The sequence below is a fragment of the Macrobrachium rosenbergii genome, chromosome 20 (assembly GCF_040412425.1).
Source record: "Macrobrachium rosenbergii isolate ZJJX-2024 chromosome 20, ASM4041242v1, whole genome shotgun sequence".
Taxonomy (NCBI): Eukaryota; Metazoa; Arthropoda; class Malacostraca; order Decapoda; family Palaemonidae; genus Macrobrachium; species Macrobrachium rosenbergii.
The window spans coordinates 47,414,768-47,438,354 of NC_089760.1; the positions used below are offsets into that span (position 1 = coordinate 47,414,768).

At 45.1% G+C, this 23,587-nt stretch overlaps 1 protein-coding gene across 3 annotated transcripts in view; it reads right to left on the reverse strand.

The window, feature by feature from the left end:
• Positions 1 to 23,587, reverse strand: part of Lamtor4 (Late endosomal/lysosomal adaptor, MAPK and MTOR activator 4) — a 172,179-nt gene that overhangs the window by 70,090 nt on the left and 78,502 nt on the right. For all 3 annotated transcript variants that reach the window (XM_067122702.1, XM_067122703.1, XM_067122704.1), the window contains exon 3: positions 8,919 to 9,039. In XM_067122702.1, the coding sequence (XP_066978803.1) occupies positions 8,919 to 9,039 (121 nt within the window). The remainder of the gene's footprint in view (positions 1 to 8,918; positions 9,040 to 23,587) is intronic.

Sequence of the window (23,587 nt, forward strand, 5' to 3'; positions counted from 1 at the left end):
TTTGTCAGTACACTGGGAGACCAATCATTGCTAATCATCGTCCCCAACCAAGCCCGTTTGTGGTGGAGACCAATCATTTGTTCTGTCATCACGATCACCCAATCAGCCCGCTCGATGATGCATCGGAGACCAATCGCTGCTAATCATGACCCCGATAAACCCGCTAAGTCGGTACCTTCCAGAGACCAATCATTTGTTAATCATACGTCCCCAACCAAACCCGTTTTGTTGGTACATTAGAGACAATCATTGCTAATCGTAAATCGCCAACTAAACCGTTTGTCAGTACATAGGGAGACCAATCATTGCTAATCAAAGTCCCCAACCAAACCCGTTTTGTCGGTACATTGGGAGCAATCATTTGTTCATCATTGTCGCCCAATCAGCCGCTCCGTCGGTAGAATTGGGGGAACCAATCCTTCTTATCCACCGTCCCCAACCAAACCCGCTAAGTCGGTGCCTTGGGAATTGTCATTTTGTTCATCATCGTCCCCAACCAAACCCAGTTTTGTCGGTACCTTGGGAACCAATCATTTGCTAATCATTGTCCCCAGCAAACCGATTTTCGTCGGTACCATCGAACCAATCATTTTGTTGTTCATCATCGTCGCCCAATCCAGCCGCTCCGTCGATGCGTCGGAACCAATCATTTTGCTAATCACCGTCCCCAACCAAACCCGTTTGTGGTACCTTGGGGAGACCAATCATTTGTTCATCGTAAATCTCGCCCAATCAACTCCGTCATTAAATCGGAACCAATCATTTGCTAATCACCGTCCCCAACCAAACGTTTTGCCGGTACCTTGGGAAACCAATCATGTTCATCATAAATGCCCAATCAGCCCGCTCCGTCGGTAAATCGGGAGACCAATCATTTGCTAATCACCGTCCCCAACCAAACCCGTTTTGTCGGTACCTTGGGAGACCAATCACTTGTTAATCATCGCCCCCCAAATCAGCCCGCTGTGCCAGGGCGGGAGATCATTCATACGCCCTTTGGGGAAAATTCCAAATTCCCACAGCTCTGGGAAATTAAATCTGTGTGTTACTTGCATCCTCTCCCACCTGCAAAATGTCGACACGGTCTCCAGCAGGCGAGGATTTCAAGTTCTTCATGTGTCCTCCGGGGAAGAACTTCGGCCTTTCCGGGAGAACTAGGGCTGGGTCCGGGAGGATGGACGCCATACAAGAAAAAACAGAGAAGACAGGCTCAGGAGAAAGCGAGAGAAGAAGCAGAAAGACAGGCTCAGGAGACGAGAAGAAGCTGCAAGGCAGGAGCAGAGAAGCAGAGAAGGAGAGAAGCAGAGAGACAGGCTCAAGAAGCGAGAAAGCGGAAGGGAAGAAAGGAGGACAAAGCAGCGTGCCCATGAACTTCGCAGTAACATAGTGGCCTCAGCACTCCACCTGCCACTCGGGATGAGTGCCTTCAGCCAGGCTCTGCCTGCATGCCAAGAGTGGACGGAGGCCGAGCCCGGTGTGGCTCGACGAGCGCGGGAACAGTTTTTAAGGCCTGCCCCTAGTACCTTCGAACTCTCCCTGGTGTTGGGCAAGTTCCTTGGAGAAGGCCTGATCGCCTACCACAAAGCCCTCCCGCCCGGGGAGCAGGAGAATTAGGAGGTAGATCGCCAGACTATATAGCGTGCAAGTAACCCCTGAACACTGGAGGCTGGCGAGGGCAAGTGAAAGAAGCCAATCAGACCTGGGCCAACTGGGCCTGCAGTCAGCGTGCCAGTGCCAAAATGGTTCGAGTCCGTGGGGTTGCGACCCTCAGCGAGCTGTCGAACAGATAAAAATAGAGCACTTTCTACTCTACACCCCTCCCGACCTCGCCACTCCGCGTCGCCCGAGAGGAGCCTGCGACGTTGGTGGAATGCTGTCATCGCCGACTCCTGGGATACTCATGTCACCCCAGGCTCCACTCCGAAAAAAGCAAATTACTCCACCTGCCTTCCCTTCCCGGGTGCCCTCCGCCGAGAAGAGTGGGCAATCCCACAGAAACCCGTTGTGTCTTGGATATTGCAAAGCGGGGCATTCCTCCGATCAGTGCGGAGCAAGAAGCCGGTTCCTCTCTCCTGAAAGCCGTAATCAACTGCCTGTGCCCTCCACAGGGCGGTGCAAGAAAAGACTTCAGCCAGACCTTTGCGGCGTTACAAGGTTTATAGCCATTCTCCGCATGGGTGAAGTGCCCGAGCAATAAACCGTCAAATACTCCCCACCGTCGCCTGGCAGTAACGAATCCAGATCCTTAGGCCCTCTGACGAGGTCCCATCAATGGCACCTCCTCGGGGTAAATACTCCAGCTGCGCCAGGTCAAGGCATTTGGCGACTCTGGCGCGCAAATTTCCCTCCCTCATAAGAGGAGGGACAAAGTTCCATAGACTATAATAGACCGGCGCAGCTTGTCACCATTGAGGCATCGTGATTTTAAAATGGTCTCCTACGGTCCAACTGAGGGTCACCCGACCCCACAGAGCCAGGACGCTTCATTTCGCCCGTAGCGAAACACATTCCAGGAGGCTATGGCGTCCTCCTGGGCCAAGACTTTCGTCCATTTCAAGCCACAACCATTCGAGATTTGTTCCCAATTAATCATCCAAATCCGAGTCAGTGCCCGGCACAGCATCAGTGCCAGTACGAGGCTCAAGCCAGATCTCCCTTGGAGAATCTCAGTTTTCAACTCCTCTGCCAGTGCCGCTTAGGCGCACTGAGCCGTGCAGTCTCCGTCCCGTCCAGACAGGCGAGACCACCACCACATCGCTACCAGCGCCAGTGCCAATGTCCCGGTGCCACGAGCTGGTCTGCACCACATGCAAATGCGACCCGCCTCCAGCCATCCCCTCTCTCGCCACCCGTCGCCAGATTCCTCCATGAGTCATGGTCTGCCCGCCTTCCTGGGCCGATGAACTCTGCGAACCTGCGCCGGTTAGTATCCAAGATGGTGAACAAAGTTCCTGGGTCATTAGCCATGGCATTAGATAGCACCCATGCGCCCCTTTGGCCTCAGGCCCTCAATTCCGACCAAGAACGCGGTCCAAGGAGAGAGAGGTTCGCGGCGAGGAGTCACCACGGGTGTAGGCGTCGCAGGTAGTCCACCTTGAGCTCCCAAGCTCTTCTGGCCCCTGTGCAAACTTGGCATAGGGCCACTTCTTCAGCGACGATCTTGGCACCTTTCATCCAGGAGAGGGATGTCAAAGGCCTTCCCCTATCTTCTTCCTTTCCTTTGGAATTTCTATCCCTCACCCTTCTCTATCGATCTTTCCTTCACTTTCCCTTCCTTACCACATGAAGCGGCTTATTAACATGGATATCATCCCCTTTAAAAAATGCATTAATCATTTGAAGCAATGCAGAGAGAGACAGAGTGGGAAGTGGCAGCCATACGCCCGCCCCTTTTGGCACAAGGCAGGCGTGTCAGCTCTTCCTGAAGGGTCATCTTAACTGGATTTTCTTTCAACCCTTGGGCTGAGAGTTAGCTCTGACCGTGCGTCTATTGGCAACAGAAGTTAGATTAACACTTAAACGCCGAGCTTCGCCCATTACAAAAACGCCTCCCGTATGCCGCAGCTGATGAGTTAGCGGCGAAAAAAGTTTTTTTAAAATTCACAGCACTTTAGTTTTTAAGATTAAGAGTTCATTTTTGGCTCATTTTTTTTTTTTTGTCATTGCCTGAAGTTTAGTATGCAAACCATCAGAAATGAAAAATATCATTATCATATATAAATATTGGAATATATGACAGCGAAAAAAAAAACTCTTATATAATTGTATACAAATCGCGTTGAAAGCACAACGTTAAAGCTAATAAGTTAATTTTTTTTTGTTGTATTGTACACTAAATTGCGATGATTTTGGTATATAAATAAATTGTAAAACGATCAAAGCAACACAGAGAAAATATTATCACAAAATGATGCATGAATTGTAAAGCGGAAAAAAATGTTTTTTTTCAAAAATTCACAAATCGAAATATTGTGCTAGAGACTTCCCGTTTGTTGGAAAATGAAGCTAATTGATTGAATATTACTAGACTGTAAGTGTTTTAGCTTACAATTGCAGTTTTCGACCATTTCGGTCAAGTTAAAGTTGACCGAAAGTCGAATTTTTTCTATTTATCGTGATTTATATTAAAATATTTCAAAACTGATAAAAGCTACAACCATGAGTTATTTTCTGTTGTATTCTACATGAAATTGCGCACATTTTCATATATAAAACTTTATGTAACGACTAATATAAAACGGTGCAAATATTACGACAACGAGACGAAAGAATTTCTGAGATGTTCGGCCGAGTTACCGCAAGCAGACGTAAGGAAAATGTTTTTTCAAAATTCACCATAAATCGAAAATATTGTGCTAGAGACTTCCAATTTATTGCAAAATGAAGGTAAATGATTGAATATTACTAGAATGTAAGAGTTTTATTACAATTGCGTTTTTACCATTTCGGTCGAGTTAAAGTTGATAAAGCTTGAAATTTTGGCAGTTATCGTGATTTATGTGAAAATATTTCAAAACTGATAAAAAGCTACAACCATGAGCTATCTTCTGTTGTATTCTACATGAAATTGCGCACATTTTCATATATAAAGTTTATGTAACGACTAATGTAAAACGATGCAAACATTACAACACGTGACGGTAAAAGAATTTCTGAGATGTTCGCCGAGTTACTGGGCGCAGACGTAAGGAAAATTTTTTTTTTTTTCAGAAATTAACCATAAATCAAAATATTGTGCTAGAGACTTCCAGTTCATTGCAAAATGAAGGTACATGATTGAATATTACTAGAATGTAAGAGTTTTAGCTTATAATTGCGTTTTTTGACCATTTCAGTCAAGTTAAATTTGACCGAAGCTTGAAATTTTTGCAGTTATCGTGATTTATATGAAAATATTTCAAAACTGATAAAAGCTACAACCATGAGTTATTTTCTGTTGTATTCTACATGAAATTGCGCACATTTCCATATATAAAACTTTATGTAACGACTAATATAAAATGGTGCAAACATTACGACAACGTGACAAAATTTCTGGCGTGGACATAAGGAAAGTTTTTTCAAAAATTCACCATAAATCGAAATATTGTGCTAGAGACTTCCAATTGGTTGTAAAATGAAGGTAAATGATTGAATATTACTAGAAGGTAAGAGTTTTAGCTACAATTGCATTTTTTTACCATTTCGGTCGAAAAAAGTTGACCTAAGGTTGAAATTTTGGCAGTTATCGTGATTTATATGAAAATATTTCAAAACTGATAAAGCTACAACCATGAGTTATTTTCTGTTGTATTGTACATGAAATTGCGCACATTTTCATATGTAAAACTTTTATGTAACGGCTAATATAGAACAGTGCAAAATTATGACAAAATGACGAAAGAATTTCTGGAAATTTTCGGCGAGTTACGTGGGCTTAAGAAAAAGTTTTTTCAAAAATTCACCATAAATCGAAATATTGTGCTAGAAACTTCCAATTTGTTGCAAAATGAAGGTACATGATTGAATATTACTAGAATGTAAGAGTTTTAGCTATAATTGCGCTTTTTCGACCATTTTGGTCGAGTAAAAGTTGACTGAAGGTTGAAATTTTTTGTAGTCGATGTGCAGTGCACGCCCACTTGGCACCCAACAGACAATTTTAGTCGACGTATTATATGTCCAGTAGGCGTTTAAGGGTTAATAAATAAACAATAAATACCTCACTCTGTTATCCTTCGTTTTCTGTGTATATTATTTACTCTTGCATTTAATCTTTTCTCTCTTTGTTAACGAATCTTGAGTCACAAGACTCCTGCCCTTACGAGTTTTACAGTTGCCCTTTAATCCTGCTGTGTGGCCCGCCTTAGTAAGAAGTAACGTCCTTCGCTTGTCATTCTGTATAGTTTCCTTTTTTTTTTTATGTTTTATTGAGTTATCCTTGTGGAGAATGTTGGCCCTTGTCCATTTTTCCCTTTATTTGTAATAACCTCCCATTCATACTTCGAAGTCTTTAGTAGCCTATTTATAGCTTACACCCGAAGTTGTAGTCCTGCAGACGTAAAATTTAGCGTAGTTTAAGTTAGAATAATTAAAACCGCGAATAATCCCTTTGCCTCGCCACTGTCAGAATACTGTCACTTCATTTTAGCGTTCGTGGAGGTATTAGCTATACTGGTCGGGAGCTTAGGAACAGTTGTATTTCGATTGAAAAGGAGAATTGAATTTTATTATTACAATTTCTGGTAAAGGGATATTATTTAAAACCAACGGTGTATTGTCACTTATACAAGCCTCTTCAAGGCACAACTAATCGCATGCACGTAACTCCAGGATAGCATTAAGAAGTTGGTTGTTTTACATTTGTTTTCCTTTTACCTACTGCCTTGTATGCTTTATTTTTTTTGTTGTTGTTATTTTGTAACTTTGAAGTGTTCTCTGTTTATTGTCTTTGAGTGCCTTCTTACCCCAGTAAAGTAAAACAAGTAAAGAATGGGTAGATTCAGTACTTACGAAGTATTTCAGCAAGAATTAATTTGCAAGTAAGGGCACCCTTTTCTTAAATTGCAATCTGCACTTAAAGTAAACCTCCAGTTTGTTATTGATTAGTATGGCAGCAGAGTTTTGCAAATAAAGTAAAGTAACAGTTGTAGCAAAGCAGAAGATAGAGTAAAGTCGAACGTTTTCTTCGCTCATTTTTGCTGTTATCGAAATTCGCACCCGATTAAAGGGTGTGAATTTCATCTTGCCAGGGGAGCTGTAAAGATTAGCGCCAAAATACGGAAATGAAAGCGCTCGCTTTTCTGCTTTGCTGGTTTTGAACCTTTGATAGATAGGCCTCTGTCTATTTTGAACCTGGGAGAAGTAGTGAATACTGGTTCGTGTTAGTTTGAACCAGAAGTCGGGGGTTATACTCAAGATTTAATCTTTTGCCCTGGGCAGTAAACTGGCTTTGCATCGCTTTTCTTTGGTACAGGAGAGTAACCCGTTTTCTTTGATATAGCCCTCCGTGACCTGGGTCAGGACATCGCCGCCCGTGTTCCCCTGTCCAGAAAGCAATAAAAGGTCAGGCGAGGACAGCTCTTTCTCACACACCGTCGCTAGTTTAAGCCGAGAGGGCACTTACCTTGCCCACTGCCCTCCGCTCGCTCGCCGCCACGTGGAAGTCAGCTGCCCTTTGCTCCGTGCCCCAACCCACACGGGCCCTCAAAGACTGCAAGTGGGGATCGCAAGTCCCAAAAGCGAACTGATACTCAACTAATGGCCTTTTCATCATCCCAAGGGCGCAAATTTTTCTGCCCCAATCCACGTTTTGAAGCAGTACCTTGGTGAGGAGGTTTTGTTGACGCCCTTTTTCTGTAACACACTTCTGAAGTACCTCAGGCAGAAGACGCCGTGGGGTTCTCGGCACGTCAGCCTTATGCCCCTACAATGTGGTAATGTACCCAAAACGAGTTGCTAGTCACGTTATTTAGCCCTTGTGCATTGATTAACTTCTGGGCCTATAACTTTGTATTCCCTGATGTTTCTTGGTTTAATCCCGGCCCATGTGTTCACTGCCTCCTTCCTCTGAGTCACAAGTAACAACTCGGGTAAGTCCTTTGCGCCCTCAGCAAACACCGGAGTAATTCATTCCCCGAATTCCAGCATTAGATTAGTAACCTGGGTCCTAATATCGTTTCAGAAGGACGACCATAGCAGAATTTTCCTTGGTCCGTGTTCCTGGCATTCCCAAGCTCCTCCCCACTTCGGGAGGACTTCTGCAGCAGCAATTTAACATGTTTCAGTTCATTTCCCCTTTGATCTTGTGTGTTATGAAAATATACCTATTTTTGTATCCAGGTGTTTCACGCACTTCCCTTTGAGAAAGAGCCCTCCGCTCCTTGTATCACTCCTATTAGTTTGTGTTTTATATGTCCTGGTTATCTGGCAAGGCCCTTTTAGAGTAAAGTAATAAATGTGGAGCCATAAGAACCACCTGCACCAGGAAACATATAAAAATAGTAATAAAACTTATTAAAGTTTTAATATCACCCTGATTTTGATTATTTGGATTATTCAGAGAATTGTCTATTTCCATGCCAGATTTACTCTGTACTGGAGCAGCAGTCGTCAACTGTGCCGGAACGGTACGAACAAAGGGCCCAGGGTTACTTGAATCCCTATAATGACTTGTCATAAAGATTGGAGAACAAAAAAAAATGTAAACCTGAAAACCTTAAAGAGATATCATTGCCCTTTCATGGAGTTTATTCTTCCACTAATGGCACAAGTGAGAACCAACTCACAAATGTTTGCCCCCTTCTCTACCCCACAGGGGATGGCACAACATGATTACAGTGGCCCAAATGTAAGCCAAACCCACTTACTAAGACTGAAAGTATTCCAAGAATACAATCATCCCCACCCTAATCAAGTTATGGGCAAACCAGATAGAATGCCGAGAGTCCTATCCTCAGAGTCAGATCCCCTGGAATCTGTGGTCCAGCCCTGAAGAATAGATCTGCCTTTGAGCTATCAATCTGTTAACTCTCAGGTCTGTACATTATCAGGCTTCGGATATAAACCCAGTCCCAGCTATGATACTTTTCCTATTTAATAGGTCCAATAAATTTTAGCATAAGTTGAAAATTCCACAAAAATTAAGCCAAACACATATATAATGATATTTGGGGCTCAAGAGCCCCCCTCACCACGTCAAGGTGGTCCCAAGTCGATCACTCCAAATAAAGTTTTCATTCATTTTTGTATTTATCTGCATTTACTTGCTTTCCCTTAGAGGTTGACATAAGTTTTGTGCCAAAATAGATCCCTGTTGGGATCATAAAATACTATTTCTAGAAAATGTTGGAATTAACTATATATCATTTACTCTACACTATCAATAACCTCAGAAAATCTGCATAAGTACTTTCAGACATGAAACATTTAATACTTGCTGGATATTTTTTTGAAAGCTTCTCCAGAATCTCCTGGCCATAACTGAGCTTTACTGGTGCATGACAACAGGCTCATTATAGTAGCTCCAAGTTGCTCTGCATTTTCAAGCTCACCTCCAGACTGAAAAGAAGAAATGTTTTTAAATTAAACAAACCACTGACTTACATAGCATTACGCTGTGGGTTTTAGAGCAGACCCCATCTCTGTAGTCAAAAAATTAATATTTAAACTCCCTTTCAAAGGACTTTACATACAAGCATCTTTCACCTGTTGCCTTTAGTATTTTAGGTTTAGCCTCAAAATACAAAACAACCCATCTAAACCCTGCAACATTAACCTATCAAATGACTCCAATGTCATGTGATACAATGGACTCCTGAAATTCTGCCACTCATGTCCCCCCATTCCTGCGTTGCGGCTTCTAAATCTCCACTCTTCTCCAGCCTCCTTTCTACCAGCTACCATCCAACTAAGTTTGGGTCTTCTAACTCTTCTGCCACCCAAAGGAGCCAGCTGACACTATCATGCACTCTTTCCCCAGGAACTGGGTGAGGGACATGCCCAAGCAATCTTCATCCTACTGATATCTCTTCTAACTCTATCCTGCCACCTGATTCCTAGAATTCTTCTTAAAGCTTCAGTCCAAACTAAAAAACTTTTTTAGATATAGCTTTATTATCATACCATGATTCACGCCATATAGCATTAAAGACTTCTGTATAATCTTACTTTTGTTTATAATTTCTGCATATTATGATTTGCAGATCTTAATTCAACCTGCGGATCCGCCGTTTGGGCTTTCACTGAATTCCAATACAAGAGAACATGTATTGGATACGAGTTCCTGAAATTCCTATTGTGCACACACACTGTCATCATTAACTCTTTGATAGGATTGGTTTGACATCAATAATGTATATCATCTCTTTGAATAGAAGTACTGGGATACAGGGTGAAAACTTGGAAACCTTGGAAGTCAGATGAGACTTGGGATACAATACAAAACTGACTACAAAGCCAAAAGAAGGTACAGGTAGGCAAAATGCAGGGAGACAGACAGCGTACAAGAACATGCTAAGTGCTAAGTCTACATAAAGCTCAACAAAGATCAAATGATGAGAGTATATTTGGACAACCAGGTTGTGAATGTTGACAGAGCCACAGGTGTGCCACTGGTGTTGGGGTAGCCTACAAAATTATTAATGAAATGTCCAAGGGTGAACATAAAGAATAAAATACCAGTCAAAAGGAGATTATTATTATTATTACAGGCAGTCCCTGGTTATCGGCGGGCTCAGTTATCGGCGATCCGGTTTTACACCGGTTGTCTAGTGACGAAAATCAGCAATTTTCAGCATCAAAAATCACCTATTTCTACTTATCAGCGCCAGTAATCGGGTATTGGCCCTGATGCATCCCTAACAGAGGTGCCAATCTCTGTTTATCGGTGCCGATACCCAGTATCAACGCCGATAATCGCTGATTTTCGGTTATCAGCGATTTCTGCTTATCGCCATGCTGTCAGAGCAGAATCCCTGCTGATAACTGGGGACTGCCTGTAGCAGAGTAGGTTAACCAGACCACTGAGCTGACTTTCAGCTCTCATAGGCCTGGTCCGAAGGATTAGAATAAAATACCAGGTCTAGGCCTCAGGCCAAGCACTGGGATTGTAAGAGGTGTGAAAAAGAATGTAGGTGGACATGTACAGTACTGCTAGTTTATTAAGAAAGCAGGCCGCTTATAAAGCAGCGTGTGGACACCATACAAAGGCATACAATAGGATACAGGTGACCCGAGGTCAATTGTTCTCAATGTGAAACAGGACAGATAAATACAAATAACATGTAAAGATAAAATTACAAGAATTGACACAATAATGTTCTGACACATGTACAACGTAAACAGGCACAAATGAAATCAATAACAGATACGTTTTTACATAGATAAAAATGTGGCTATTTAGCGTGACCTAAGCTTGTGGGAAAGGCACCGTAGAAAACGGGAGGTTCACTACAAAAAAACCCATTGAGCGGGGACTTTACAATACTTCCCCCCACAAAACGTAAGTAACGTCTGATCAAATTAGGTATCTGCTGGGCCGCTGGAGAGTGCTGCGGCTCCGCAAAGTCAGCTGGGGGGTGCTGTGTGAGCAGAAGCAGCTGGCTGTGGCGCTGTCTGGGTCCAGGTCCTTCCAAGGATGGCCACGTGATTTTCTTTTGGGTTGGGCTGGCTGCGGGGCGACATTCCTGCGGAGGGCACTGCATGGTATCGTCGATGTCTTCCTCCAACAGGACGGGCTTGAGGCGGTCTACAGACACCCAGTCGTCCTTCCCGTGGATGGCCAGCTGGAATGCTTTGTTGTTCCTCTCCAGCAGGTGGAAGGGCCCCCTGTAAGGCCTGGTCAAGGGCGGGCGGACAGCGTCGTTCCTGACAAAGACGTGGGTGGTGGAGGACAGGCCGGGAGGCGTGAAAGGCGACATCCTATCGGTATATGTCTGCTGGCAGGGGGAGAACTTTCCGACCATGTCACGGAGCCTCTGGACTGTCAGGTTGTGGCGATCTCCCGTGATGAGTTCGCCCGGGACTATGAGGGGCTCCCTGTAGACTTTTTCTGCTGCAGACAGGTCGCTGTTGGCTCTGGGGGCGGTCCTCAGCCTGAGAAGGACCCAAGGCAGCTGGTACTTCCAAACTTCGGCAATGCAGCAGGCCATGAGGGACGCCTTCAGGGACCTGTGGAATCTTTCCATCAATCCGTTGGCCGCGGGGTTGTAGGTGGTGGTGCTGTGGTGAGAGGTCCCCAGCAGGCGTGCCAGGGCGGTCCACAGCTCAGACAGGAAAGCAGGACCCCTGTCGGTGGTTATGTGGTCCAGGACACCGAACCAGCTGATCCAGCTGGAGAGGAAGGCCTCAGCACACGCAATGGCGGTGGCTTCTTGCATGGGCGTCGCTTCGGGCCACCTGGTGGAGCGGTCGACGATTGTCAGGAGATACCTGGCCCCGCCTGATGGGGGAAGGGGGCCTACCACGTCGACATGGATGTGTCTGAACCGTCTCCCCGGCTGGGGAAACTCGCCCACCCCCGACTCGATGTGCAGCCCTACTTTGCTGGTCTGGCACCAGATGCACTGCCTCACCCAGGCCGTCGCGTCCTTCTGTATACCGTGCCAGACGAACTTCTCTGACAACAGCTTGGCCGTCGTCCTGCCGGAGGGGTGAGACAGCCCGTGGATAACATCCAACACCAGCCGGCAGCGGGAGGCGGGTACCAGCAGGCGGGGGTGGCCGGTGCTTATGTCGCTCAGCAGTGATGGACCGCCAGGGGCGAGGGGCACGTCCTTCCACCTGAGTGACGTGATGGCGGTGCAGTAGGCTGGAATCTCTGGGTCGGTGGTCTGCTCCCGGGCAAGGTCCTTGTAGTCGATCCCGAGCTGCACCACGTTGAGCGCGATCCTCGAGAGGGTGTCTGCTACAGGGTTCTTCCTGCCGGGGAGGTACTTGATTGTGCAGGTGAACTCCGCGATGGTCACGAGATGCCACTGCTGCCTGGAAGACCATGCATCCCCCTGCTTTGTGAAGGTGTGGACCAGTGGCTGGTGGACTGTCCAGATTGTGAAGGGCATGCCCTCCAGGAGGAACTTGAAGTGACGTACCGCCCGATACACTGTGCAAAGTTCTCAGTCGAAGGTGCTGTAGCGGGACTCTGCAGGGCTGAACTTCCTGCTGAAGAAGGCGATAGGCTGGGGGGGCTCCGGTGACGACCTGCTCCAGGACAGCCCCACAGGCGACGTTGCTGGCGTCCGTCGTCAGCTGGTGGGCCAAGGCGGTTGCCTCAGCGAGGGCGGCCTTCATCAGGGAGAAGGCCCACTGTTGGTCAGGTCCCCACACTATGGCCTTCGAGTGGTCCTTCAGGATCTCCGTCAGGGAGGCCATGGTGTGCGCAACCCTGGGGATGAATCTCCTGTAGTAGTTGACCATCCCGAGGAATTCTTGTACGGCCTTGACGGAGGTAGGGGTGGGGAACCTGGTAACGCCTGTGACTTTCGATGCAAGTGGACGGACACCCCCCAGGGTTATCTCGTGGCCCAGGGAGTCAACTCTTTTGACACCGAAGGTGCATTTATCGAACCTGACAACGAGGCTGTTCTCCTGCAGGTACTGCAGGACCTTCCGGATGTGTCGCAGGTGTTCTTTGTGGTGCCTGGAAAAAATCAGAATGTCATCTACATAACAGATGCAGAAGTTCAGGTCCCCCAGGATGCTGTCCATCAGTCTCTGGAAGGTTGCCCCCACGTTCCTCAGTCCGAAGGTGGAGAAGGCGAAGACGTAGGACCCGAAGGGCATGATGATGGTGGTTTTGGGGATGTCCTCTGGAGCTACTGGTACTGAAAGTAGGACTTTAACAGATCTAGTTTAGAAAATATTTTGGCCCCATGAAATGAGGCTGTGAAATCTTGCATGTTTGGAAGGGAGTAATGATCTGGTTCCATTGCGAGGTTGAGCCACCTGTAGTCACCGCAGGGTACCTAGGAGCTGTCTGGTTTCTGCACCATGTGGAGGGGAGAGGCCCAGGGGCTGGAGGCCTTCCTGCATATGCCCATAAGCTTCATCTCGGCAAAAGCGTCCTTGGCCTCCTGAAGGCACCGAGGGGGGAGCCTCCGGAACTTTGCGTGCGTTGGGGGGCCCTTTGTTTTAATGTGGTAGATTCCATGCTTGGCAGGGGCCCCGGGCACCTGACGCAGTTTGGGCTTGACGACGTCAGGGAACTCCTTCAGCAGCTGGGCGTACTGGTGTGGGGCGACGGAGTAGATGGCAGGCGCACTGGGGCCTGTCGCCAGGGGGTGGGACTGGCAGGAGTCGGTGTCCAACAGGCACTTGTGACCGACGTCGACTGCCAGGCCGAAGTGGGCGAGTAAATCCGCGACTATGAAGTTCCAATTGTACCTACGGCCAAGGATGGAGACTGACAGGAGCTTGGTGCCGTAGGAGAGGATGGGGGACCCGTTGATGGCCGTCAGGGAGGCAGCCGGGTCCGCCGGGCATTTGCGGTCCTCTCTGGATGGCGGGAGCACTGATCGTACGGCCCCAGTGTTGATCAGCATCATCCTGCAGGAGATGGTGTCGCGGACGTAAAAACCTACTGGTTTTGGGCTCCTGGGTCCCTCTGCTGCCATGGCAGCCTGTGCTGTTGGCCACCGCCTCCTCCGTTTTTTGGATGGGCAAAGGAGCAGGGGGGTTGACAGTTCTGGGCGTCCTTGCCGTACCGCTGGTGGTAGTAGCAAGGCCCCGGTGGTTGCTTCTTGTGGTGGTATATTGGCCGCCTCCTGGTGACAGCCCTTATCTCCCCCTCCGTGGCCTCCTCCGGCTGGAGGGAGTTGCTGGGGTGTGCGGGCGTGGATGCCCGCTTCGCTGCCCTCGCAGAGTCCATTAGCTGCTGCGCCGTCCTGATCAGGTCGTTGAGCAGCACTGTATAAGGCTCAAGGATCTGGGTCCGAACCTCCGGGAGGAGCTGACGGAGGAAGATCTCCCTTGACAGGCTTATCTCCGACTGCCTGCCTCTACCATCCGTCCTGGGCAGGATGAGGAGGTCCTGGATCACACTCCAAGTCTCCCAGAGGTTCTGGTGTGTCGGGAGTTGTTTACAAGGTCAAGGGCACGGGCGGCCCTCTCAGAGACCGGCATGGAGCAGGTCTCGACGAGAGAGGCCTTCAGCTTTAGGTAGGTGACAGGACCTGTGGCAGACACCGACGGGGCGATCTTCATGTAGACGTCTTCTGGGAGGGCGTTTATCACGGCGTCTGCCTGCAGGACCTCGTCGGCAAGTCCCGCCAGCCTGAACTGCCCCTTGACCCTGTAGAGCCATGATGACGGGTTGCTTTGCGTGAAGGGCAGCAGCTTTATGGAGAGGGTTGACCTTGTTTGGTCCGTCAGGATGGGCAGCGCGCGAGGAGCAGGTACCGGTGTGGAGGAGCACGCGAGCCTTGGCGTGGGGGAGGGCGCGAGCGGTCGCGCCCGTTTTATGCGAGAGAGATATCAGAGTCTGCGAAGTTCGCGGTTATTTGTATGTGGGAGGGAATGTCCGCGTCCATACTCGCTTCTGCACTCTTACTTGGAGTGAGTTACACTCGCGTCAATACGCACTTGGGGGCGCGCTGTGTGGGTCTGCTAATGACGCTGGTGATCTGCCGACGAGAGTCGGTACGCCCAAACGCTTTGTTAAAGCGCTGTGTTTAGGCAGTTGGGGGCGTGGGGTAGTTCATGGAGCCAAGACTAGGTCGCTGTACGAGTCCGCTAATGGCTCCGGGAACCACTCCGGGGTCACCACTGTAAGGGGTGCGAAAAAGAGAGTAGGTGGACATGTACTGCTAGTTTATTAAGAAAGCAGGCCGCTTATAAAGCGGCGTGCGGACGTCATACAAAGGCATACAATAGGATGCAGGTGACCCGAGGTCAATTGTTCTCAATGTGAAACAGGACAGACAAATACAAATGACATGTAAAGATAAAATTACATTATTGACACAATAATGTTCTGACACATATACAACGTAAACAGGCACAAATGAATCAATAACAGATACGTTTTTACATAGATAAAAATGTGGCTACTTAGCATGACCTAAGCTTGTGGAAAAGGCACCGTAGAAAACGGGAGGTTCACTACAGAAAACCCGCTGAGCGGGGACTTTACAGGATCAAATAGGTCTTTCAGTATGATGATGAATGAAAATTAATTAAAAACTGCACAAAGGTCCATACTCTCATACTAGGTCCATACTCTCATACTAGAACACACACACATTGGGTCTGCTATTAGGCAGGAAGTATTTTCTTAATACAAGCCTATTCAGGTTCTATTCTAAGCTCATGATCTTAGACGGTGACCACTTACATTTTTTTTCATTACATGAATTTAGAGGACCTTACTAATGTTCAGGGTAGAATTCTCCTAGTTTTCAACGTCTCTATTTAAGTCTTTAATAGCATAAGAATGATGTTTATTTCTCTGTTATTATTTCACCGGCTGACACGGGACCCTGATCCAGAAAAAGGATTTTGACAAAGGAAAAATCTATTTCTGGAGAGGGGCCCGTGTCACCCGGTGACCCACCCCTATTTTTTCATTCTCTCCCTCCCATGATAAACATCATTCTAGTGGGGTGGGTGCTAACATGGAATGCGGCTAGTGTTGCCTTGTATACAGTCCTTGAGTAGTGCATGGGCTTGTATCGGCACCTCTCGTTGGGACTTTTGACATTGGGAATCTCTATAGGATAAGGTTCCGTGTTTTGTAGTTCACCCTTTTCCATACACGACTCCATCTAGTGGAGCTCGCTCTGGGGTAGTAACTCCAGCATTTCATTTAGCTTTCTCTGGTATCTAGCAACGGAATTACCTAGAAATAAGTGCTGAATGGACTTTTTCACCGGGTGACACGGGCCCCCCTCCAGAAATAGATTTTTCCTTTGTCAAAATCCTTTTACTCATGTTTCCGTACATCCACACTAAAAGGGTAAATTAAAATTCATAACAAGTTAAGTAACATTTTACAATTTTGTTGTTTTTAAAATTCAATAAACGCTCTAAGGGTTTTTGTGCTTTTGTTATTTACTTACTTTTATATTTTATTAATTAAATCACAGTTCCTCATAAACATCAAAATTGGAACGGCTGAAAATGCAAAAGATTCTGACAAAATTTCCTTTATTGATTTATTTCCAAAAGTTGACAGTAGCTGCTGGTCATATTTTGGGCACTCACACAATACATGTCTGACCGTTATTATCACCTTGCACTCTGAGCACTTGGGAGCAGGGCCAAATGGGCTCCTCCTTAAGTGTCTATGTGTCTAACGAGTATGGCCTATAAGGAGATATGTCAGAATTGCTTGTGCATGTCTCTCTCTCTCTCTGATATGATGAACTCCACTTTCCAACACCAGGTTTTATTTGTTTTACTGTATTTATAATTCTCAGGTTCTTCATTCCATATATATTGCCATTTACTTATAACACCCACCTTTATGGGTGTTACATAATCAATAACAGGGATATTTACATTTAATCTGATCATATGGATTGATTCTTTGGCTGCTCTCTCAGCCTCTTCATTTCCCCTGATCCCTACATGGGCAGGGATCCAACATATTTCTACATTTTTCCCATTATTATATAATTTATGAAGTAATAACTTAATTTGTTGTATAATATTTTTTGGTTTGTAACTCTGAATGGCTTTGACGGGGCTTCTAGTCACTAAAAGTTACAAAATTATTGAGTGATGTTTCTTTAATTATATTTATAGCTGAAGAAAGTGCACACAGCTCTGCTGCGAATATTGAAGCATTATTAGGTAGAGAGAACTGATAAGTTTTGTCCTGGGATACTACAGTGTACCCACCCCGTGTTCTGATTTAGATCCATCTGCGTATATTGTGTAATGTGGAACTTTTCGGCTTATATACTATACTGTATGTTGTCTATGGTGTTCTGGTGTATGAGTAACTTTTTGATAAATATTTTAAGTGTGTACAAATTTTAATTTTATTCATTGTCCAAGGAGGAGGTAATTTTACTATTGAAGGTAACTGTAAATTTATATTCAGCAACTCAAACAATCTTCTGGCTCTAATTAGAAAGGGTGGTAGAAGATTGTTTATAAATACATCTCGTAATTTAAATAATTTTTTGTTGGAGAATCACTTGTCTGAATTCTCAGAGCACTTTTCATTGTTACTAGCTCTCTATGGAGGGAGAGAGGTAGTTCACCACGTTCAACCTGTAAAGATGAGGTTGGTGATGATCTAAAGGCTCCTGAACATATTCTAAGGCCTTCATTATGAACTGGGTTTAACATTTTCAGCGTTCTGTCTAATGCCAAGCCATATATTTCACTTCCGTAATCAATGATAGACAGCACTGTTGCTTTATACAGTACAGTAAGGCCATGTTTATTGGCTCCCCAAGAAGTGTTTGATAGTTTTCTAATTAGATTTAATGCTCTTTTACATTTAGATTTCATGTATGTTATGTGGGCTTTCCAGTTTAAATGAGTATCAAATACTAATTCCAAAAATTTTGCTGTTTAGCAAATTGGTATACTATGGTTTCTGATTTTTAAATCTATTTCTTCACCTTTTTTCCACTTTTTACTTTTATAAAACATGATTGCTTGAGTTTTATCCATGGAAAATTTGAAGCCTACAGATGAGGCCCATTCATCTATTTTTATTATGCTTTTATTAATGATTCATTCTGCATGTTTTACTCGAGATGCTGAATAATATAGAGCAAAATCATCCATATACTGTACAGGTTACTTTTAATTCCAACAGGCAGATTATTACTGATATCATTTATTGCTAAAGTAAATAGTGTGCCACTAAGGACGCTTCCTTGGGAAACACCATTTTCAAGTGGAAAATGTTCTGGACAGTTCATCAATTCTCACCTGAAAATTCCATAAATTCTTCTACTTTACTTCCTGCTCTATCTGAGTTTGAGCAATTACAGTCTCATATCGGGTTGGGAGCATTAAAATCGCCTACTATTAATGTACGCTCTTTGGTATTGTTAAGTAATTCTTTAACTTTATAAATGACGTAATTTTTATTAGGTTGGTTGTGTATAAATTATAAATTACATGATTATCATTTTTCATTCAGATTTTAATACCTGATATTTGCAAGTCAGCGATGTTTACAGGTACTTTGTCATAAACTACTTTGTTATGTACAGTCGGCCAAATTAAAATTGGCAGAGTTTCATAATTTTTCGATTACCTGCCTGACGCACGATTCATGCCTGATTAATATATTTATCTGTTCGAAGATGGAATAAATGTTATGTAATGGCGTTAAAATCAGTCACTGTAATCTTTAGAACATCATGTTATAGTATTACGTAAAACTATTTTCCATATAACAAAATTCACGTGAACGAAACGAAGTGATAAAAAACGTCGAATCACAACCACTGCCATAATAGAGTGTTGCCACATTTCCACAGCACTGACTTCCATGGTAGCCTAAATTTTAAAGTCATTTAACCCATAGCTTTCCTTCACAGTCCAAAGATCATTTCCTTTAACTTCCCGTAAATTGATCACAATAATTTTTTACATTTACTAAAACAATTTTAAATAGATTTAAGCTACCATAATTAGATGGAACCCTAAAACTGCTGTCACTCTGATGTCTGCTTTCGACGTGTCAATCAAGACATTTCTGGCTCGATCAACTTCTGCTGCTTTATGATTCAGCGCAAACAACCATTCGTTGATGGCATTTTATTCAGTCATTTTTATATAAAAAGATATATAAATATGCAAATGGCCGAGAATATAGGACAATGAATCATAACATATAAGAAACTAATATATCTGACTACAATAAACCCCTAAAAAGAGTATGAACATTTTTTTCCACACTTGGTGTCGCAGACCGTAAAATGAAGACCCCACTTCTGCATCAAAACTTCCACCGGAGACCACATTTGCACATTTTGGCAACAATAGGAGACAGCTATCATTAGCAGTATCACATAAACATAGTCCTTATATTATCATTTCAGTATAGAGTTGATGGTAGTTGAACTCACAAAATGCTATTAAAGATAAAAAAAAATTATAACAGCGTGAAAAATAGGCCTAGAAGTGGAACTCCTCGAAGCCCCAGAAAAGAGCTAGACAATATGATTGTTGCAGCTGTCAAAGAACAGCCCCAGATGACAGCAGTTGCTGTGAAACAGCAGCTTGGACTGCAAATACGTGTGCAGACTGTGCGGAGTAGGTTGCATGGGGCAGGAATGCATCACAGGATTCTGGTATGGAAACCGTTGCTAACGCAACAGCATGAAGAAAGGATGGGACCTGTTTATTCCTGTTATAAACTGATATGTAGTATATATACTTGAATGCATTATGTTATATATAAAAAAACAAATGGCAATTCGACTATAAAACGAAAATAATACATAGCTGCAAAATGAAAAATCTTTTATTTGATCTTTATTACTGTATATATACTGTATGTCCTAGACCTAAAGCTAAGAAATGACCAATAACTATTATGTATTTGACTGTTCACACAGCAATTTTCTATTTAATGGGGATTATACTGCACATTTATTTTCATATAGTTGTCTTGATATATAATTTTTATTCATACCTATAGGCCATTAGGAAACATTGTAGTTTTCATATTTCTGGATCGGGGTCCCGTGTCACCCAGTGAAATAATCCATTCAGCACTTATTTCTAGGTAATTCCGTTGCTAGATACCAGAGAAAAGCTAAATGTAAAGCTGGGGTTACTACCCCAGAGCATTATGCTCCAAGAAATGGAGTCGTATATGGTAAAGGGTGAGATTGTCACAATCACGGGACCCTGTCAAAAGTCAATGTCAAAAGTCCCAGTTAGAGGTGCCGATACAAGCCCATGCACTACTCGCGGACTGTACACAAGGCAACACTAGCTGCATTCCATGTTAGCACCCACCCCACTAGAATGATGTTTACCATGGGAGGGAGAGAATGAAAAACGGGTGGGTCACCGGGTGACACGGGCCCCTCCCCAGAAATAGATTTTTCCTTTGTCAAAATCCTTTTTCTGGATCGGGGTCCCGTGTCAGCCGGTGAAATAATAACAGAGAAATAAACATCATTCTTATGCTAATAAAGACTTAAAACAGAGACGTTGAAAACTAGGAGAATTCTACCTTGAACATTAGTAAGGTCCTCTAAATTCATGTAATGAAAATAATGTAAGTGGTCACCGTCTAAGATCATGAGCTTAGAATTGAACCTGAATAGGCTTGTATTAAGAAAATACTTTCTGCCTAATAGCAGACACGATGACAACAGTAACACCCCCTTTTTTAAAAATAGAGGATCTGACAAAATTTGCGAGGTCCTGTCTAAAAAGCCTGTAAGGAGAAAACTGGGCACAGAAACAGACCTTGTAAAAGGGGAGTACTTTCCAAGGTGACCACCCAAAATGAGGACCTTCAACTGTAGATAGAAAGTTAGGGGTGAGAATTGCAACACTACCCCTGATGAGGGGAAACCAAAATGATTGGTTCTGCTAGACAGGGCAGACAGTACAGGAAAACTAACACTAGAAGCTAAGCTGATTAAAAATTTTGGGTCTTCCCCAACAAGGAAAGGTAAGAACAAGATGATTGTTGGTTACCGAAGCTAACTCCGATACATTACTCAAAGACCAGGAAACCGAATGTGGACGGAGTACTGGTCTTAGACGCAACACAGACCTTAGGGATGAAAGTTAAGAGCCTGTGAGTCTGGTTCCAACATAACACTTTCTCGAGGCCAATGCGCTGCCGCATCATTACTGTAGCTTCGAAAACTATGTGAAGAGTGCTAGTTACTTAACTGCAGAACCATACTGCAGTAGAGTAGGATTTTAACTGATTTTAGGAAAACAGTAATAACAGGACCAATATCAGTTTCCTCCTAAACTGTAAGATTCACAAAGACCACAAAGCCAGGACATCAGAGCTTGGGGGGCTGGACGCAGGCTGAGTTTATACCAGACGTGACAGCTTGATAGTTTTTGGCTGAATTGGGTTGCAAACAGACCTACTTCCAGGTCCAGGAAAAGGTCACAAGACTACCTGAATGACGCTCCGTCTAAGGACTATTCCGACACCAGGGGAGGCCCTGGATAGGAAAAAGTAGGGACCTTTTGGACCCCTACGAAGAAGGGTGGTAGACAGAGGCACTTGTGTCTGTTGGTTATGGAGAAGAATGAACCATAACCTGAATGAAGCAAGCTTTCGAGTCCAAAACCACTTGTTTACATGGCGCACTATTGCTGTTTTGTTCAACCAGCCTAAAAATGAAACCTCTTGGGGGAAGAAGTTTCCCAAGGACAGGAAGACTGCCACAGCCCTCCAAAGCGTTGATATGGAACTGCCGGAACGTGACCGACTAAGTTCCATGTATTTCATTGGGCCAAAAATATCCACCCCACCCGCCCAGAGAGGTGACCGTGTGTGGAATACTGAGGCCGAGGGGAAAGCTGGAGAGGAACTGACTTCGGTAAGCACTTGATAGTTGTGCAAGGCCGGAGGCCACTATTCAAACAGGAGGAATCAGGAGACACGTCCTGACTCCGCCATACCCCAGTTATAAACTCCAGCTTTGACTTCAGAAGGAGAACCGTCACTGAAGCAAACTGGAGAGAGCCCAAGACCTTTTCTTGGGCACAGCGAGAGGTATGCTTGAGTTGATGAAATGATAGGTCGCCTTTGCTATCTCTTTCCGCTTCCACTGGATTCACAACTACTGAAGGCTACCCTCCGGAATCAGGTGGGATTCCTTCCTGTTTACTTAGAAGCCCAGAGACTCAAGAAAACCGATTATAATGACCGCACCCTCAGGCAATTCCCGACGCTGGGTGCCTAAATGAGCCAGGCAACTAGATATGCAGCTAGCATAGCCTTCTAATACCGGAGCTGTTGAACTACGGTATTGTTCAAACTGGCAAAGACTCTGGAGCTGCATTGAGGAGGGCATGAACCTGAAGGGTACGCCTGTTCCCGAGTCTGAATCCCAAGAAGGGATAGGACCTTTCTGCAACCAAGATGTGAAAGGAAGCGTCGGAAAGGTCTATAGAGGTGGTTACGGCTCCACGGAGCAGTAGGATCCGAACCCACAAGACTGTAAGCAACCGAGACTTGCCGCATTGAATGAGGAAAATAAACGGGACATGCCCGGAAAAATTTTCCAGTGGAAGGGAACTTCCTTGGCAGACTGAAAAAGCCTGACAGGCCATTCACAAAGACCCCCAGAACTCTGGCCGGAGGCTGATTGAACCTGATTGGGGGAGGGGGACAACAGTCCAGCTCCACCCCAGGCCTTGATAACTATACTCTGGGCCCAGGGACTGAAGTTCCAGTGGCCCCGAAAATGGTACAGCCTCCCACCCATATGAGAAATACTACAGGGAGGAGGCTTGATTGTCTCCCCTGAAGCGTATGCCTTCCCAATTTCTCGGAGAGGAGTAGGATGCTTCCCTGCTCCTATGATAACCACGAGGGTCAGAGCCTCTGGCCAAATGTCTAGTGAAAATTCTTTCCTTGGGTTTTCGTATGAAGCAAAGAAAACTCCGGCGGAGGCACGTGGGGGAGGCAGAGGCACATGGGGATGTTACAAGGGGCTGATGTGTTGGCTGAACCCGCACACATCAAGGTGGAGGCTGGGAGTGAGAGGCTGACGGCTGTCCAAGGGCAGAAACCTGAAGAGCCTGCACCACCGCCTGAGCAGGGGGGCTCTTGAACTTCTTGCCGGACTTGGGATAGGGCCCAGCAAGATCAGATCGTTTCCGCTCGTAAGGTAGACACCCACGAGAACGGAGGCTCTGAGTAACATTAGTAGCCCCGGACAGACTGTAACAACGCCCACCTGGGGAAAAGATTAATTCTCCAGGTGAAACTGTTCATAAGATTTTTCGGCTCAAGGCGGAACGGGCAAGCCTGACTTACACCCTGTTTCAGCTTCCGGGAATTGACTCAGGAAGCTTAGGAGCTGTACGCTGAATAAATTAGAAGCGTAGTCCGGTTAGAAGATTCATTGTGAACGTATTCTGTGATATCTGTCTCCCGAAATGCCTCAGCAGTTTATTTTCAAAACAAGCCTGTTGATAAGACGGG